This window comes from Bombus pascuorum, chromosome 17 (genome assembly GCF_905332965.1).
Source record: "Bombus pascuorum chromosome 17, iyBomPasc1.1, whole genome shotgun sequence".
In the NCBI taxonomy this organism is placed as follows: Eukaryota; Metazoa; Arthropoda; class Insecta; order Hymenoptera; family Apidae; genus Bombus; species Bombus pascuorum.
This window is the reverse complement of record NC_083504.1, coordinates 1,242,798-1,256,412: the sequence shown is the minus strand read 5'-3', so window position 1 is coordinate 1,256,412 and position 13,615 is coordinate 1,242,798. Positions and strand designations below refer to the sequence as shown.

General features: G+C 35.7%; 1 protein-coding gene across 9 annotated transcripts in view; it reads right to left on the bottom strand.

Annotated features, from left to right (window-relative positions):
- The window catches only part of LOC132915408 (tyrosine-protein kinase Btk), a 358,897-nt gene that overhangs the window by 4,973 nt on the left and 340,309 nt on the right, over positions 1–13,615 (bottom strand). For 8 of the 9 annotated variants that reach the window (XM_060975187.1, XM_060975195.1, XM_060975188.1 and 5 more), the window contains 2 exons: positions 3,705–3,766; positions 3,384–3,467 (listed from right to left, as the gene is read on the bottom strand). In XM_060975187.1, the coding sequence (XP_060831170.1) occupies positions 3,384–3,467; positions 3,705–3,766 (146 nt within the window). Of the gene's footprint in view, positions 1–3,383; positions 3,468–3,704; positions 3,767–9,443; positions 9,557–13,615 lie in introns of those variants that run through there. The other variant, XM_060975194.1, reaches the window with a different exon arrangement.

Here is a 13,615-nt window from a genome sequence, read left to right as displayed (position 1 = left end):
ATTCGACCTCGATTGTTACGCGACATGATCGTTAAACAACTTCAACCGGAAGTTACATTGAATCGTATGACTAGTGAATCGTATTTAGTGAATCGTTGAGCACCACAAAATATAATACGTTAAATTTCGCCAGTAACAAACGTGTCTATCATCGATCTATTTATCATATGCATTGAGCTCGTTAATTCAATTTATTCACATACTTTCGTTCTTATTGGTACAGCGAGGATTTAGAAAATATTCTGGAATGTCTAGTAAATTTTCAAAAGCCATATCTCTTTGTTAATTTAACGTCTGATGAAACGTGATGTGCTGTACATGTTCAAGTGTTAATGGGACCCAAGGTTTCTCTGCATATCAGAGGATAACCAGAGAGTCCGTGGAATGCCAGAGATGCTGTTGCTTGCGTCGACGATAATATGATCGACGCGGGACATTACACGGACCGTTATTTAACCGCAGGATCCAGCTGTGCCCAGATTATAACTTGGAAATGTAATGCTGATTTCGAATCTTTCCATAACGCCACGTGTTTTGCATTAAAACGGTCGCACGATCGACCGATAGTTTTAGAAAGGAAATTGCTGACGACGATCCTTGACCGAACTTTGTTTCCTCGTTAGAAGCATGTGGTGGTTTTAGGTGCGCCATCTATTGTCAAAAAGTTTCCAAGCAGTTATATCTTTTAGTGAACTAAATATTGCTTAGTTGTTAGGTTAAAAGTAACCGTAATATTTTAACCAGACTGATTCCGTAAAAAGAAAAATTACATTTCTAACGACATATACATTTTTCAAAAATTCCTTATTTTCTTCGGTTTTGCTTGCAACCTGTACTTTTATATTCTTTCTTTTGTAATATAATATATTAACACGTTGAATGTCACGCCAGTTTTACAAGGTTTGGCCGTGGCGCCACGGTGAATTTTTTATTATGCCATACATATAATGTTGAAATATTACCTACAACAGATAAGCTACGGTGTATAAATCACTAATGAATTTATCTCACTGAGGACACCGGTGACCCCCATGACGCTGTAGTGCAATTTCGCTCGATTCACTTACTTTTTGCGATTATCAATTATCTCATATTATTTCTTCGCATTGCTAAATAATTGTTCTACGTTATTAGGTCCTGGGATCTACCATAAACCATAATCCATCCCTCAGTCATACTTATTCGGACCAGCAATAATCCTAAAGAACCGTGACACGATTTAGCATTTTTTACTTTACTGTTAAAGCCCTTAATTATCATCAAACATCTTTCAAGTCAAAACATTATTTAGGGTTATTGTTCGTTAAGGTAAAACACGGAAAAAACAGGTTTTTCCCATGTTCGACAGCCACTGGTGGGGGCACACATAATAGATGTATATTGCATGTATAAATAAAACTATTTTTATATATTTTATACTGCATTAATTTCACCGATCACCGGTGACTGGCTCTCAACTTGGCCGTGGTGCTGTGGAGGTTAAGTTAACACTAGAACTACCGATAGTTAACACGAAGCTATTTTTATCAAAACCAGTGAAAATGATTGGTCTTTAAAAAATACGTAATAGTAGAATATTTTTATATTTATTGATTTATTACTTTCTTACAGAAGCAATTCTATGTTATGTAGTATATTTTTGGTATTATTAATCCATCTGCGACCATGATCCCTAAACGAAGGTTGGCAAGTTTATAAAATTGTAGAAACAGTCATTTTGACTGATGTGATATTTCTAGCGATCTAGCGATCGATGCGGAATTTTGCTGATAACTGATATCATCGTATCGAATGATACACAGTAAAAATTTTAAAAACGTGTGGCAAATTGTATAAAATGAGGAAACTGAAAATTTAATTGGGGTTCGCTAAACGGATTGCAGTACCCTTTTATACTTTGACAAGTACCAGTCATTTTGACTGGTATTGGTATAAGTAGCCTTGATACAAAGTTATTTTGGGTTTGAATACATCAAAAACAAAATAAAATTCATTATATTATTCTTTTATTTATCGTTGCGAACGTCATTACATCATTGCGGGGAAAAAATATAACATGAAGTAGGAATTTTAAGATAAAATTGTAATAGCAGTCGATTTGACTGGTGTGGTAGTTCTAGTGTTAACCTAACCCTAACCTAATCCCATGGTATTCAACGTGTTAAGTAATGTAATATAATAAGAATATAACAAGAAAAAATTCGCCAGTAAATAGAATTCTATGGAACATTGTATCAAAAGTAGCAGAATTATTTAATCCATTTATCCACCTAAACTAGACTGTCTACTGTATCAAGCCAGAACCAGGTCATTTTGGAACAAAAAATACTATCTGTATTTTCCGCAAGGAATGATCGAAAAAATTCAAAATTTTACTTAATTGCTTCGAAAGCTTTGGATAGCGGTGCAAAGTTTCTATATCCTCGTAATTCAATTTGTCTGTTCGATTCTGTATGATATAGCGCATGAATTAAATCGATTTATAGTGGCGCGGTTATTAACGTAATATGTACGCGTGTTTGGATTCGATAGGACGAACAAGTGTTGGAGGCGACTAAATTGTGGTTGGTCAAGTTCCATTTGAACGGATACAAACGGCGTAATTTACGTAGTTCAGTTTGCTATGATACCTTTTAGTTTGCATCGTGGTATAACACAGATTCTTAGGATAACATTTACCTTCATATGATATGATACGCTTTACTTTATCGACGTATAATTTTCATCTCTACGACATGATCCGATTTGATTTCGTTTGGTACAATTTAATACAACCGGATACGAATCGATTCAACGATTTAAGACAATACGTACCATGTAATGCTAGTTTGCTTTTTTCCTTCTTTCACGTTGTACATAACACGATTCCAATCGATTCAGCTCGAGTGCACGCGCTACGATTTAATTCGATTTGATAGGAAACAATGCAATTTCCTAGCATAGACCGCGGTAACGTTCGGTTTACCGACGGATCGTAAACTATATTTGCTATGTAGCTACTCTAGCTGAATACGATTTCGTATCATTCGAACGCATAATTATTGGAATCTTCGCAAAGCACGAAAAGATATGAAAGGCCCATTCGAAATCGAATATCGACTGTCGTTTGCTTTTATGCGATTCGGATTTCCGTTTCAATGGGCAATTATTGTGGCTTCAGGTTCTCCCCGATGTAATTAAAACTGCATTATAGAACCGTCCGTTAAACGATCCCGTGCATCGATCCTTTTTACCGCCGTTTAATCGCGTATTACATATTTTATAGCCTATCGATGCTCGTGAATGTCGGACCACGCGGATAAATCGACTCATGATACGGTTTATTGTGAGTGTTGTTTTTTTCATTCTTTCAATAAAAAAGCGAAAAATCGAGTTTCCCTTACCTTTTCGAGGGACAAATCGCCACCCTCGATCGCTCGAAAAGGATACAGAGCTACCACGACCTTCGTTCTCATCATTATCTTGTCCTGCAACATGTATTAATTGTTATTCAATTTATCATTTTTACGTTATTCAATTAAATCAAAAAATTAGGTTACTTAATTATTTAGTTACGGCGAAAGTTTTTTTTTTGAGAAATATGTTATTATCGTATGGTAAATAATGTTTTATGGAAAATAGAGATATTTATCTGTCACCTTGTTTTCTTTTGGCAGAAGGATATGTAGCTCGTTGAAATATGAAAGAAGGATTTACTACTTTACCTTGGTTTTAGAAGATGGGGTCCCAGGTGTGCCCCCTGGCATTATTGGAGTCGAGGGGGTCCCTGTAACATAAACATTACAAGTTTTCCTCAGCGATTAATTTGTTAAAATAAAAGATACATTTATTTTGAAATTGATGTATTTCATATACATTCGCTTACGGTCAACAGTATTAAATATATTTCCGTATTGGACATATTCTACTAAGTTCAAACTGCAAAATATAGACGCTTTATGTGGGGCACTAAGTTTAAAAAAAAAACGGAAATGTATTCTTATAATTTCTGACTTGAGTTTGTAAGGAAAGCTAATTTCCATCGCTCATGGAAGAATTAATTTTAGTTACAAGTATATATATATATATATATTACATATATATATGTAACTATATATATATATATAGTTATATATATAGTATATATATATATAGGAAAATATGGAAATATATATAAAAAAAGAATATAATGAAAAAACACTTGTACGGTCTGTTGAAGTAATTATTTCATGAAAAGCTCTACATCTTTGCTTTTGTATATCTGTGAACTGCAAATCGCTGTTACAAAGAGAATAGGATTTAGTGAAAGAATTCAAAATAAGGAGAGGTGCATATTATTGTGCCCTTGAATATAAATTTTGTTTTAGATTACAAGGTCTAGAAACAAAAGAGAGATAAGTAGATTCCTGTAGCCTTCAGCTATAGCTACACACCAAGGTTAACTTTTTGGTAATATCCTTTGCTATAAATATATGAACATGCTCCCTATCCTTCTTCTTCCTATTGTACTGTAACACTGTAAGAGTGAGCATCTGGATCAGCATACACTATATTTATACTTGTTTCAATATATTATTCTATTATAAATTCATCCACTCATTCCTCCATCAGTTAACCTCAAAAATATCATACATAAAATTCTAAGGAAAGGTGCATATTAATGTGCCCTTGAATATAAATTTTGTTTTGGGTTACAAGGTGTAGAAACAAAAGAGCTATACGCAGATTGCTGTTGCTGTTTCTTGTAACTTTCAGCCAAAGCTAGAAGGTTAACTTTTTGGTAATGTCCTTTGCTATAAATATATCAACGTGCTCCATATCATATTCTATTGTATTGTGACACTGAAAGAGTGAGGATCTGGATCAGCATACAATATAGTTATACTTATAGCTATACTTATTTCAATATATTTTTCTATTACAAATTCATCCACTCGTTCCTCCATCAGTCAATCTCAACAATATCATACATTTGTGGAGGACTGGTATATAGGAGGTTTAATCGCGAGGTTTACTCTTTGTTATAGTTTGTGGTTGTAACCGTCGAATATACTTAAAATAATAATTTAGTATACAAACTATATTCGCTGAGTCGCTTGTACAGAGTAAAAATCGCAAAGTTGAATTGCTAATTGATACTTGACAAAATGCTCGCTAGATATTCGTCGATAACTCGGTAGAAATTCGTAGATACTAATTCGTACAATGACTCGTATAGTATCTCGTATAACAACTCGTATGATAACTCGTAACTCGTGTCCGTTTATTTATACTGATCGGGGGAGAATCGAAAAATTAGAATTTGTCTTTGATCGACGGTTGCACATAGCTACATTGTTTTGCCCGGAGTTTATTTATCGTTACGTTTCGCGCGTCAAGACGGCGTCAATGTCCCGAGGCAAAACGACAACATGAGTCGCTCTCGATTCACCTCGTCCTATGGCTCATGTGCCGCTACACATTAAATTAATAAATAATAATAATATTCATCTGATTTTGACCTCATACACTATACCTGTACTTATAATTATACTTGTTTCAATATATTTTTTATTACAAATTCATCCAACTTGAACAGGGTCTGTAATTTATAACTTGTTTTCATTTTTCGAAACATTCGCCATTAGTCTGAGTTTTTCACGGCAGCGAAGCTGCTTCGTTCGTTTCCTGGGATAATTATCGAATGTAGAAGACTTTGGAGAAGAGATCTCATAACTTACATCTAATGAGCTTACGCTGCTTGCGATGTTTTTAATGAATACTAATGAACTCTAAAATTTTGTTCCCCTTTCCTCCAAAGGAAAAGTCCGGTCTACGAAGCGAGCTTTTTTAACCGAGAATAATTGCACTCTTTCTCGTAGGAACGATCTATGAATGAGAAAGAAAAGGACAACTTTTTTTTCTTTAATCTAACAAACAAATTCTACGATATTCGTTTCTTTTCCAATCGTCTCAAATCTCTTTAATTAGCAACGAATTATGAAATGGGAAAATTGCAACTTTTTGACGAAATATTTATAGGCAGAATAACCGATGCTGTTACGTAGGTAAGTTGTAAATTAGAATTTCACTGGAATTATAGTTGATTTTATTATTGAGCCAATTAATTAACTCTTTCTCTCTCTCCCTCTCTCTCTCTCTCTTTTCCCGTTGGTAATTAAGCAGAGATTAAAAGTTTTCGTTCTATTTATTTTTCCGTTACGAGTTCAGACAATAATCGTAACGAACGTTCACAGAATATTATTCATTTATGAAACAGGATGTTGGAAAATTTGTTTAATTCATTTGACTAATAACGACATCTTCGTTTGCATCAGACGTTTGAAAAATGTTGGAGATAAATTTTGAACAGCGATTTGTCGATCTATAGTATAATAATTTATGGTACAGATAACTATAGTTAAAGTACAGTTCTCGAGAAGACTACAGAAAATGCTTTCGTTCAACGTATATCTGTAAAAATATCATTTTATCAGATATTCGAACGTCTACGTTTCTAAATATCCAAATTTATTTCAAATAAAATTCAAATAATTTTGAATATAAATTTGAATTTTGAATATGAAATAAACAATGAAATAGAAATATTGACGAGATGAAATTCCTTTTTTTTTGTACCTAACCAAAGTGTCGAGCGTTAAAACAGCTACTCATTTCGTAGAATGTCGCTCGAAGGTTTCAAACATTCGTCGCAAGCAAAGCAGACGAGCCACTCTATGGGGTGTTCTAATAACGCACGCGAACATCCAGTGAATACGCTAATAGACAACAATATATCCATTCGTGTTTTATGATACATCCTCTGTATCTCGTAATATTCATTCCAAGCTAGGAAAGAATCATAACGAATCGTAAAAAAAAGGAAATAAAAAAGACGGATATGAAAGGAAAAAAAAAATGACGAGAACAAACGATGGGTAGGTCGTTGGCTAAATATTTTCGTTTGCTGCGAATCGACCGATTTACTTCGATGTCAGCGATATCGCGACTGATGTTCCGCTAATATTTTGCGAACAGCATGTCGAGCATCGTTTCGATATTCGCACAGCTTTTCCCCTTTTATAGTTTTCATTTCTATCTAGATATGTCACAACAATAGAGTTGCAGCTTCGTTCTGCATATTTCCTTCCCTATCTTTTTTTCGTCTGTATATCTTTTTTTACCTCGAAGCGAACTCAGTTTCAAACGTGACCTTTATACGAGAATATGGCTGTGTTGCCAATTGTTCACTTGCCTGGCAACGAGACGGATGAATGAATATTTACAAAATTAAACGGATCAAGTTATCTTATCGAGAAATTCAATCTCCCGCGGCATCCCGTCGAATTTTATTTACTTTTAACGTCTCGTCGCCGATCTACGTTTCATATTTCTCCACGAGGAGCGCTCGTCCAGTCGATCTATCCAACTTTCTTTACAAATTACTGTTTTCTGTCTTCGTTATTCAGTGAGGGTACATCCTTCCATGGAACGTTAGAAGGAAACTGTTAGCTCAGTTTAACAAAATTGTTGCTAGTACTTCACATTCTGGCAGCCACTCTTGGTATCATAGCAAATTTTTTTTTTATTATTTAATTTGTACTTTACAATTTGTCCAGCTGGACACATTCGGTAAATTCGGAGAGCTCTCTGGAAGAAAGATCCTGCAGGTCTATTAGAGATGTATACAGACTTTCATTCATTTCATAAATATAGAAAAGAAGAAATTTCTTTAAGAGCAATTGTAATCATGAGAGTGCAAATTTGTATATTACATTTATGGAAAATTTGAAGATGCAAAAATGCACTTAATGTATATGAAAATATAGAAATTTATCCAACGTATAGTTCTCTCTATAACGTTCGGTAGGTAAAGTAATTCTCTATTTGGGTTTCAGCTTTTTGATTGTATTTATGAAAATATCATTTTATATAAATATTCACGGTTTAATAATTACCAATTCGAATGTACCTAATATTAAAAGAACTAATATTTTCAACGCAGTCTTATGAGTCTTTTTTCTCAGAATGCTCCCCGATTATCTTCACAATCGTTCATTTTGTATTCTTCGTCATTTTACTCTCAATTTTTCAGAAGCGACAAGTATAGGCAACAATAACGAGACAGTAATAACTGTGTTATGTATAATAACATTAAAAATATGAAATATATAGTATATCATGCGTCTCGTGTTATACTATTTGCAACAGGTTTGAACGTATTACGTATTATTCGAAAACATTGAGTTTGAGAATATTTTCAAAACGAGCAATTTGCATTGATACCAGGCTTCGACTCGTTTCAGGCAGCGACTCTTTGTTGGTCTCAATTAGCGTGACGCGTAACGAGCTGCAGCTCGTTAGCTGACCGATTCGTTGATAAAATACACGATTCCGTGATCCCTGTACAACCAACTGGACTTTTCGTTTTAATTACTCTTTCCTCTTAAAACTTTCGAACCTTTCGATCAGCCGAATTCTAGTTGCCTGAATGATAACCATAATAGTACTTTCTTAACTAGCAAAGATTTTACTTCGTTCACTGTTATGATCTCCACCAGTTCTTACAACTGATTGATGGAGCTTCAAAAGCTTCTTGCACGATCGAGTTAACCCTTTGCACTTCTATGTCGAGTGTGACTCGATATCAGTTTTTATCTCAGGAGTTCCTTTGTCGAATCCCACTCGACATTCTTTCTGTCCAAATCAATAGATGTCGCGCACACGTTATCGACGCTCTTACCGAACTGGCTTACTTACCTAACTTATATCAATCTGCTCAGAGTTTGAAAATTGTATACCTGTCACTCTCTAAATATTTACAACGAGTGAAAGGCGCGAAATAAATAGGGACGTTGACAATAGTGATAGCGATGACTATATGCAAGAAGTAGATCTTGAGTACAATATAGTCGCTAAGCGTTGGCAGCTGCTGCTAACGAAATTGAAATAAAATTCCGAATGCAAATGGTTAATACTATGGAGGAAATTTTGGCGAAATTAGCAATGTTCATAAATTCTCTCGTATGACAGTAACAAGCTTGGCAATAAGACGAAGATTTACAAGTGAATTGTACGAATTACAATTCAATCGATGATATTTACGATACAAAATTGTAAGAATATGAAAACTGTTTGTGTAATAAATGTTTATAACCTATGCTTTGTCACTTGGTAATTCAATATCGTGTAAAAAGGTTTCAGTTTTACGTTTGTTAAATAAATAATTATGCCAGATGTTCGTGTCTCGTTCTTATTCGACGAAGAAAAGAGAAATATACCTTCTTCGATATTGACCAATAATCAGATAAGATCGCGACTAGTGGCCAATCAGCAAACCAATTGTAGCAATCGGCTACTCTAGCACGGAATTCGTGCTATCCTTCTGATCGTCAGCTTTTATTTTATTTTTTATTTTTTTTATTATTTAATTTGTACTTTACAATTTGTCCAGTTGGACATTCGGTAAATGTTTGAAAACATACCACGACGCCAGAAATTGCAACGGATCCATGATCCAGCTAAAGCCAGCCATCGAGCCTCTCCTACGCCTCCTTCCACACCACTTTTCCAAAGATGCTATCGTGGAACGTTTAAGTGAAAGCTCTAGAACCACACAGACTACGTGTGAACGCGTGTTTTACACAAGTATTTTTACCTCACCAACTATCCTTGAATTTCGTATGTTTTTCACGCCGAATAAACAGAGAAAATAAATCGAGATCGATCAACGAAATATTTATCGCAAAGAAATATAGAAAAACGAAGAAACACGGAGCAACTATACGCGACGATATATAGAATAATAGATATATATAGTTAGGTTATCACTCGCGAACTGTAATCGAACTTCACGTGTTCCCGGCGCAACAAACGAAGAAGAAAGATTTGATCGAGAGAAAAATATTTTATTGTAAAGAAATATGAAAACTCGTAGGAACCACGTACAACGAAGAAACGTGAATTTTACAGGTAATGATGCATAGATGGTTAAGCTTTCACTCGCGAACTGTGATCTAACTTCACGTGTTTTTCAGATAATAACACGCCGTACGAGAAAAAGATACGGAGATATAGCGAATGAAAACACCACACAATGAAGAAACGTGGATTTTAAGGAGAATATGGTTTAAGGTTAGAACGATGACTAAGAGAAACGCGGTTGCAAGCAAGAGTGCAGGTGCGTGCACCGGCCACACTGAATGCCGGAATATCAACGGTGAGCGAAGGACGATACCACAGCTAGTCTCCACCCTGTCTAGACAAAATCAATGCGACCTCAACCTCCTGCATCCCCTCCAGCATCCCTTAGACCGTTCAACGTCCCCACGTGCGTGCGTGCTTGCCTGCTTGCCTGCCTGCCTGCCTGCCTGCCTGCCCTGCGTCCCTCTCTCTTTCGAACTTCCTCTTCATGTCTAGTTTCATTACCGGAAGCAGTCTGCCGCTGCTCCACTCTATGTGTATACTATACTACGTTCACTGACTACGGATACAAGTTGCTACTTCTTCCTTTCTCTTCTTCCTCTTCTACTTTCGCGGTTTCTTTTTCTCTTCCTTGTCTATCTCTTTTGTTCCTTCCTTGGTTTTATCCCTTTTCTATTTTTGTAGTTTCATTCGACCGGCACGATGGTCCTCGTTACACGTAGCGACGTGGATTTTTGTGAGTGCTACACATGCACGAAGAGGCAAAAGCGAACGGATCGAGGGAAAATGGAACGAGGGAATGCAATTTGAGACTGTTAAAATGTCAGCGATTTTTGCGACTGGACAGGAAATGTTTATTAACGGCCGTTGCCGGCACCAGGTTTTACACAGCCGGATTTCGTTTCGCTGAAATATGGCTGTTTGGAAAACCGATAATGCGTGTAAAAATGTTCGTGTCACCGAGAGGCGGTGCGAAAGAAGCTGCCGGGATTCGATACGAGCGACACACCAGCTCTGGCTTACGAATAGCAAGTCACCGTTGAGTCTCACTAACGAACAGTTAATTTCGCGTAGTATCACGCTCTTCTCTTTATTCATCGTGACAGCATCAGTGCGTAGTAGCGCGAGCAATTTTATAATACGTTTTTGTGCTACTTGATAGAAACGATGTCCAATCAATACTCCAGTCAAAAGGCAGAATAGCTCTTGACCATTTTCACAAGTGGCAGTACTATAAGAAAGTAAACTTGACAATGAGAAACGTAATATTAGATCGTATAAGCAATGTATTCGATAGATGAAAGTAAGTGAAAATTGTTTAAAAGCAATAGGATGCTACAGAAAACCAGCATGATCACATGAAATCCTACTATTTTATTTTATATTTAAATCTATTCTGAACAATGTTTTGCAAAACATACCAAAACATTTTCACGAAAGAACAGAATATTGTAAAAGTCGTGCACGACCATAAAAAACGTCTATCGTGATAAATGCATAAATATTGAATAATACAGCAGACGTACGTACTACATGAAAACGAAACCAAATCACAGGGACTACACTACCACATAGTCAGTCGGGCTCGGTTACCATCGATATACCATCGTGCAGCTCTTTTCGTATCGTCGGACAGTAAAAACGTATCAGCGCGCTCTTTGTTCGTTTCGGTCAAGTATTTGTATCCATATCTCGCCTTGAGACGAGAGTAGACGTTCTTAAAGCATTCGAAGACGAAACACGATCGCGATGCATTAATCTAAAAAATTGATGAACCACGATACAACAGTCTCTGGCTTTCTCCTCCCACTTCTCCTCCTGTGAACTGTGCGATAGAAACAAAAAAATTACCGATAGAATCGTCCGGGGTAATTGCTCGTTGGGGCGACAAACTGTTCGCTAGAAACACGAATACTTCTATCGATGGAGAGGAGAACGCTGGAACAGTTGACCTGTTTCGAGTAGTTGCTCTGTATACGATACACGACACACGCGTCGCCGATTGTACGGTTAGCGAGCGCGAATAGGTTATTACTTGCTATTATCGCCGCTACCGAATGTTTCATATTGTTTTCCATTCTTCAACGATTTCTCAACATTGTTCGAATGCAGTCGAGGTGGAAAAATATTCAGCCGAGAACGTTTTGCAGTTTCTACAAATTTATTACCGCGGCTTTATTATCTTCCGTTTGACAAATTGCGTTGATAAGTGTACTTGGCAGCGTGACTCGAGCAATTCTCTTGATTCTTTGAAAGGTTTACGATAACTCCATCGCGCCTTGATTTTCTCGAACGTGTACAGATTTTTATATTTTACGTCCAGTAGTTTACGATCTGCGTTCTGCAGTTCTTATCATCTAGGTTATTCAGCAACCAATGTTTCTGGTAACAATGAAATGCTTTTTACGAGATTTTGCATATTATTGTTATTTGATAATTATCTCGTTTTTCGGGCATCTTTATGATATATGAATTTTGTGAAACTATCCCGAAACAAGATACCAGATTTTTGTCAATTAATTTATACATAGTATAATTTATATATATAGATCTGGCCCTCGTAATTGTATAAATATTGTATAGCAATTTTCAAATTATGTATATATATATATAATTATATATATAATTATATACATATATCAGATATGTATATAATTATGTATATATGTTATATATGTAAACTCCCTAGAGTTCACGTGGGATAGGGACTCTTTTTGTTTTACGGGTAGCACGACTTTCTTTGTTTCACGGACAGAACGAGCCTCTTATGTTTTACGGACAGCCATTTTTGAGAGACATTCATTTCCCAAACGGACGGACAGAGAGCAACTTCAGAGACAGACAAGATTACAGAATAATTATTTAAAATTTTGAAGACTGACGGAGAAAGATCGGTAGCTCAAGACGTTGAAAATCGATTCGCGATTTTCAGGTAAACATTGTACAGAACTTATTTCTCGTTTATGTAACTTATTGCTATTTATTGTTACAATAAAACTCGATTTTCAGAATTCAGAATCGATCACCTGAATTATCCCAAGATTTACGATCTTACATACATATACATAATTATGTAATATAGATAGTTTTTAATTTGAAAATACCTGAATTTACCCTGATCTAATTTAAATTTGTATAATTGCAAGGGGAAACGTATCATTTCAGTTAATCATCAACGAAGATTCGATTAACGATTTTCATTTCAAAATGCTATTTATTTTGAAATAACATTTATCAAGTAATAATCTAATGGTAAAGCAGGTTATATCTGAAATTCTGCAAAGGTTTTAATTAAAAAGATTATTGAAGATCTGTCTCATTACGAGAGTATTTAATCTACCGAAATTTCAGATTCCTCGACGAGAGAGAGAAATTTCGATAGACATGTTCCACGAATAGGAAGTTCTTGGAAAAAAGGAGAAACATGTTCGTTTCGATTGAAACCGAGACTGTTCGTCCTCGGAACTAGGACACGATTCTTCTGCTAATTTGAAAGCACTTTATTAATTTATCAGCAGCTGAATTTTCTCGAAAAATCGGATGATACTTCTTTCAGACGAATCTTTTTGAATTTTCCATTTTAATTACGGAGACGCAGGCGATTTCGGACAAAACGTTTTTGTCAAAAATTTCCCTTTGCCCACCTAACCTTCACCACTTGTAAATTGCGTGGAGATAATTATCGAACATGTCCTGTAAATTAACGCGAAGAGAAACAGCGAGGGAAAAGGAA